Below are 6,939 nucleotides of genomic sequence, written 5' to 3' on the forward strand. Positions count from 1 at the left end.
AAAATAAAAATAGGTGAAGTATTTTTGTTCCGGATAACATAAATAAATTATTGCATGACTTTTATCAGAAATCACCTCAAATAGATATGCATATGCAATGATTGCGATAATATCCAAGCTAGTCATGTCCTCATCATCCTCCCCTTTTTGAAAATAAAACCTGTCCTCGGCGCTGCTTAATCTGAAATGTGGCTAACGAAAGAGACAAGGTGTACATGTTGTATATGTATATGTCATCCATTTTTACTTCCCATGGTTTTTGCACATATGACACATGTATACATGAGTAACTTTCATAGGTTACGAAAAATAATGCCAAAATATTATCACAAGAAGTAGAACGCATGAAAATATTGCAACTCAGTATGCACATATAAGTGAAGCTCTTATTTATATCAAAAGGTTGACAATGCTCATCATTAAACCATCCCAACATTGGTGAAGAAACTTGAATTGTGACCAACCTTGCCTTTATTCTGCAATGCTTTGGAGAGGCCACTAGTCTTTGCATAACTTCCATAAGATCTCTCTCGTCCCCTTTTGTTGCCGGAACCCTACCTTGATGCCATTCTTGAGGGGCTCCCGGCGACGCGTGCCGCTTTCCCCGTGAAGTACTTGGGCCTACCGCTATGGGTATGGTAGCTCAAACATGTTGATTTTCAATATCCCCAATATAAGGTTGCTACTATGCTGGTGCCTTGTGAGGGGAGATATATTGCTGCTCCAGAATGCGGGGTGTTGGTCATGTCGGTCTTGACCTCCCTTGTGGTTTATACTGTTGTTGCCCTCATCATCCCACCTCACAGTCTCAACAACATCTTCAAGATGGAGTGAGCCTTTCTCTGGTTGGACTATAGCAAAACGAGTGGGGCCAAATGTAAAGTTAGTTGGGAGAATGTTTGTTGGCCTAAGTTCGTGGAGGGCTTGGAGTGTTAAACCTTGCGAAATTTAGCCAAGCTTTCCAGTTTCATTGGTTACGGTTCAAATGAAAATAACCTACATGTTTGTGGGTGGGCCTCGGCAATCCATGCGGTGAGGATGATAAAGAACTTTTCTATGCCTTCACCACTACCACTATCGGCACTGAGGCCCGCACCCCTTTCCGGGAATCCCGTGGCTCAATGGGCGAAAACCAAAGGACATCGCCCCACTTATTTTCTAGGCCTCCAAGAAGAAAAATTAGAAGGTCAAGGAGGCCTTACGGGAGGACGCTTGGATTGGCCAGATCAATCTTGGTGTTATAGATTTCCCTTCGTGGGGTGCTGCTCACCACGGAGTAGAGGATACCATCTTGTGGAAGCATACGACCAGTGCGAATTACCGGTGTCCTTCATATATAGAGTGCACTTCTTGAACATCACTTGTTTTGTTATCTACAAGGTCATTTGAAAAGCTTGGACCCCACCAAAAGTTTTAAAAAAAATTGTGTGGCTTGCCATCCAAAGCAGGATTTATACATCCTCTACTTGGCCTGCCTTGGATAGCCAAATTGTGGCCCTTGCACGCTATGCAAGCATGAGCATGAGTCTATTAAGAGCATCTCCAATAGATGGTCCAAATGTAAAAATAACTAACTTTTGGACCGTGTGGGGCAAAAAACGGTGCTCCAACAAACGATCCATATGCAAAAAGAAAAATGGACCGCGGCCTCCTCGTGATGAAAAATCCAACATCTCGCGGTGCAAATTTACATCACGAGGTGCATCTGGTCCAAAACCAGCCGCCGCCCGCTAACGCCCAACCGCCACTTCCTTTCCGTTCTCGCCCGCGCCCGTCCGCCCACCCGAAGACCAGCCGGCCGGAATCCGCCGCCGCGATCCCCGAAAACCACGTAGTCGGCGCCGCCACCACCCCAAATCACCGTCGCCTCCCTCGCCGGTAGTCGGCTCGCAGCCACCCGGACGCCGCCGAATCGGGAGGCAGCCGACGCGGGATTCGGCGCCTTCGTCGGTCTAACTGCCGCGGTAGACCTCCGCCGAGTCTAAGGCTGTCGTCAACCTCGTCCCCATCGACCCGCACGACCGCCGCACGAAGCCCTCCGCCCGGCTGCCGAAGTACTGTTCGTCGCCCGCCGAGCTCCTTTTGGCCAGCCTCGAAGCTCTTTTCTTATCACCGTCGCCGTCCGGAGGAGCCGACCGCTGCCGTCTGTAGCCGTCAGCAGTAGCCAATCCAACCGGCGGCCATCTTCTTCCACCGCGCGCACTAGGTGTTCGACGGAATTCCCCAAAGTAAAAAAATGACGAAACTTGATGATTTCACTTGGGATTGGATAGTATGTTTAACGGTGGTTGTGTGCAATGTAGATGAGCTCGGTTGACTCCTCTTTCGTGGATGATTCATCATCGGACGAGAAATTTGATTTGCATAAAGAAGAGGAGGTTGCTATGCTAGTGGTCATGCACAAGAGGAATAAACCGAAGCACGGTGGTTCCGTTTATGGTCGTGCGTTCATTCGGAGAGAACGGATTGATGCGCACAAACGGTTGGTGCGCAACTACTTTGCATCATCACCTGTTTTTTCGGAGAACTACTTTCGACGCCGTTTCAGAAAGTCAAAAGACTTGTTCTTCCGCATTTGCAATTCCGTGAAGCAGCATAATCCAGTCTTCGAGCAGAGAAGGAACTGTGCCGGGTTGCTTGGCCATAGCATTGAGCAGAAGGTCACTGCCGCTTTGCGCATGATGGCATATGGTGTTCCGGCAGATTACATTGATGACAACGTTGCGATGGCAGAGAGCACTTCTATCTTCTATGTCAAGCAATTCGCAATAGCTATGGTAGGAGTGTTCGGTCCACAGTACTTGAGAGCACCCAATTCTCAAGACACTCAGAGGCTTTTGGAGATGAACAAAGCTTGAGGATTTCCAGGTATGCTCGGGTCTGTGGATTGCATGCATTGGAAATGAGAGCACTTCATCTCCTGGATCCGAAGAACTATGTAATAATTTGATATTGTGGACATGAACTTTTTTTTGTCTCAAAACATGTTTTTATGTAATATGTGCGGCTGTACAGTGGCTGGACAGCGGCTGAACAGCAGACGCGCGGTTGTTGGTCGGTTTTGGATCATGAATTTAGACCATCTATTGGAGTTGGTCTTTTGAATCATGAGAATTTGGACCATCTGTTAGAGTTAATCTTTTTTCGAAGCTCCAAAACGCATTTTTTAACGGTTCAAAAGGTTTGGACCACCAAATTTCGAACCATCTATTGGAGATGCTCTAAGCACACGTTCTTTCTATGCAGATACACTTTGAGGGCTTGACCTCTGGTCAAGGATTGGCTTCAACTTGTTGATGTGGATACTTTCATTTTGGGCAGCATCTACGAGCATCCATTTACCGTCCTGCGAGCCATGAGAAACGAGGAGGGGCCATTATGGGTGCAAAATATTTGGGTCAAATCATGCCGAAAGAGTAAAGGTTTTGTTGTTCATTCTGCCTCTTGGCCGGTGGCTTAAAACTATATCCTTCGTATTCAATGAGCGTGGCAAATCTTTTGTCTTTGTTTAAAAAAAGCACGCATTACTGATTCACCATCTGAAAAACTGCAGCTCTGATTCCAAAATCAAATGACACATCTGAAACTGAGCAACTTGGCACTGCAGTACACCTCGAAGTGCATATTAAATCAGGGGGTCTTTTATGGTACCCAGGCACAAATATTGGCCGTCCATTTATGAAATCTAATGATGTTGACCTGTCTATGCTGCTTCAATTTGGTAACTGAATCACGAGCGGTATGCTTGCACCGCTTCACTCCCTTCCTCCAGTATATAAAATCCCGAGGGCATTTAGGGAAGTAAAAAAGTTCAGCCAACACCGCCGGCGGCCGGCCCGCTCTCGCCCTCCCATTTCGTTCACGACAACGCCCACGCCAGTTCCAGCCGCCGCCAGCGTGTACCTGTCCATCTATAGTGAATAGGCCATTTTCCTTGCAATCAACGCCCAGCGACATGCCCTCTATAGTGGCTGCCAACCTGCCACGGCATGCCCTCTAGGATTGTGTTGATCGCTGACGGCCGCGAGGCTGCGGGAGGTGGGAGCTGTCACTGCGGGGCTGTGGGGCGTGCGCCGCGGCTGTTGCTGTGAACATGGTGCGTGAACAGGCGCGCATGGTTGGATCTCTCTGCTTGCAGGAGCGAGACGAGCTCCAGGGACTCATCCATGGCAGACAAGGCGCCAGCTTGAGTGACACCATGATACGGTGGACAAAAACGACAGGAAAGGAAAAGGGATGAGTGGCAGCTCACGATGGCTTTGATGGACATGACGACATGGCCGGGGATGCAGTGGAGACGGCGAGCGGTGGTCCTCAGGTCGTTGTGGAACGAGGAAGACGAGACCGAGTCGGAGGTCGTGGGAGTCGTGGGACAACGAATCTGTTTTCGATCGCCATTATCTATCGACTGACAACGTAGCTAAGTTTTCCGTAACAACAAATCTATGTCAATCTTACCCTCAGAAAATGAGTGGTCCGATTTTAATATACTGCTCCCTTCCCTGTCAGCGGTATAAGGTACCGTAAAAACGGTCTAAATCAGGGATTGTTTATTTGTACTCCCCGTGCTGATTGCTCAATCTATTATACTCGTACTTCAGTAAACCCCCAATTCGGTGTCAGAGATTCAAAGGGTCGTTCATAATTCAAGGGCAAGGTGATGAATTTATTCGAAATCCTACTAACAGCTCATCTCTCATTCTCGCTCAAGAGAAAACGGAAACGTCATCACTCGTCTCCGAGCAGCAGCGACTTGACGATGACATCGGGCATTCCGTCGGCGAGCGGGAACAGGTGGCCGGCCGTCGGGAGCTCGTGGTAGATCACCCGGGGGAGCCTCTTGCTGAGGTGCCGCGACAGGGCGACAGGCACGAACAAATCCTCTACCCCGTGCCACAGATGCACCTTCACCTCGTCGCCGACGCCGGCGAACGGGTTGTCCGGCTGCAGCGGGCTCCATCCCCACTTTCCGAACCCGACGATCATGTCCCGGTGCAGGGACTCGTGCTCCCCCTGCTGCGTGACCTGCTTCTGCACATCACCCCAACAAGCAAGCAAGCAAAAGCGTCAGGTCAGGTCAGAAGATCGACCCTCGTCGAGGCAAAGCTTAATTCGGGTTCAGGTGTTCTTCTTGCATTGTGGGCTCGCTGGGCGAATTTGACGGTGAGCGGCTTGTCTTCCCTGGAGTAGATGGTGGGGTTCCGGGCTTTGACGCTGGAGCTTGGGAACAGCCGCTGGGTGTTCCACCAGTTGGTCAGCCACGGGAGGTGGTGGGCGATCCAGACGGCGACCCGGTCCTGCGGGAACTGCGCGTACCACACCTCCGCCGGCAGGCCCGACCACCAGTAGTTGCCCACCGGCGCGAGAATGGCCACGCCGGAGAGCCTGCGCTTGCCGATTTCATCCATGGCACGCGATGCAATATATGGGTAAGAAAGACTGTCAACAGGTTGAGATGGGGGAAGAAGATGAGATTCCACCACTTATTACCTGTGCGGGATGTGCTTGAGGCAGCTCCACATGATCTCGCCGCCCATGGAGAAGCCCATGAGGTGGAACCTGGGCCCCAGCTGCAGGTTGTCGGCGAGCTCGGCGATGTCGACGGCGATGCTCTCCTCCGTCCGTGCCGGGTGCGCGTCGCTTTCGCAGTACCCCGGCCGGTCAAAGGACAGCAGGTAGATGCCAAGGTCTTGTAGCAGCCCCTGGAAACAGAGCCCAACTCACGCTATTCATCGCTCTGGTTCGTCAGCGTATGACGGATTGATTCTGAAAAAATCCAAATCATCCGTGTACCTGGGAGACGTTGAGCACGTCGTGCCTGCAGCAGAAGAAGCCATGGACGAATATGATCTTGAACCTGGCCCGCTCCTTTGGGACGCCGGATTCCAGGTAGGCAACGTGCCTGCCGTCCCTGAGCTTCGTCCTGGTCGCCGTGACCGGAGGCCCGCCCGGCGAGCCGGGAACCTTTTGAGGCGGCGGCTGAATCTGGCTGTAGAGCAGCGCCGAGAAGAACACGAGCAGAGCCAGTGGCAGCTTCATGGCAGCGCCTGTGGGACAAGTAAAATCAGCGACGGATAAATCTTTGCTTGCCAAGCGAGCCAGAAGAAGAGGCGATGATAATCGAAGTAGGCTGCGGCCGGCGATGCAGGCCTGTTGCTGGCACCACGGCCGCGGAGGGGCTCACCGGCCGGCATGGCTCCGCCGTGCCGCTCGGCGCTCGCACGGTCCTAAGATTTCAATGCTCGCGGCCGCTGCGTGGGATCGGGCTCGGTCGGCTGGTTTGTCTGGAAGCGCGGAGCGGAGCAACGTGCGTTGTTGGCTTGCTCGCTGCCCCTTATAGGCTTATAGCGCGCTGCGTGCCATTATGCTACTGCCGTGCACCAGAATAAATGAGCGTCAGCAGGATAGGTTCGGTATGGTGAAATCTGTCCATCTAGATTTGAATCCAAGATTAACCCATGTGCTCGTGTTTTATTGAATTTACTTTTATAAATCTTTTTTTAACCTCTCAACACCCCCTTCATTAGCTACTAGTACAATACCCGTGGGTTGCTACGGACGAAATACAGAAAAAGTTGCTACGGATGAAATACAGGAAAATAAGTCAAACTGATGAGTAAGTGAGTGAAGTCTTTCGAATAAATATTGCCTTTCAAATACATGAAAATAACCATTTTCTTTAGTGCATATTGTGAGAGCAACTATGCATCGGCCGCCTGTTTTTTATCGATGATAACATTTGGTGATCCATCCTCTTCCTCCTCTTTGCCTTCCTCCTTCCATCCCAACGACCCATCCTCTAACGCTGGTCGTGACCCGTGTGGATGTCCTGCACCACCCTATCTGAGTTGCCTTCTTCGTCGGTTCACCATTGGCCGAGACCGGCGTCGATGATCCCCTGTCCATTTTCAAAACGATTATGCAAATCTCAGATGACCT

The 6,939-nt window shown here is 50.8% G+C and overlaps 1 protein-coding gene across 1 annotated transcript; it reads right to left on the reverse strand.

Annotated features, from left to right (window-relative positions):
* Nucleotides 1-4,645: 4,645 nt before the first annotated feature.
* LOC123415595 lies at nucleotides 4,646-6,353 on the reverse strand. Its single transcript, XM_045106745.1, has 5 exons — nucleotides 6,185-6,353; nucleotides 5,794-6,047; nucleotides 5,491-5,702; nucleotides 5,136-5,385; nucleotides 4,646-5,031 (listed from the first exon to the last, which is right to left on the reverse strand). The coding sequence occupies exons 1-5, from the start codon at nucleotides 6,192-6,194 to the stop codon at nucleotides 4,729-4,731; spliced, it is 1,029 nt and encodes a 342-aa protein (XP_044962680.1). The 5' UTR covers nucleotides 6,195-6,353; the 3' UTR covers nucleotides 4,646-4,728.
* Nucleotides 6,354-6,939: the final 586 nt, after the last annotated feature.

Source organism: Hordeum vulgare, chromosome 1H (assembly GCF_904849725.1).
Source record: "Hordeum vulgare subsp. vulgare chromosome 1H, MorexV3_pseudomolecules_assembly, whole genome shotgun sequence".
Classification (NCBI taxonomy): Eukaryota; Viridiplantae; Streptophyta; class Magnoliopsida; order Poales; family Poaceae; genus Hordeum; species Hordeum vulgare.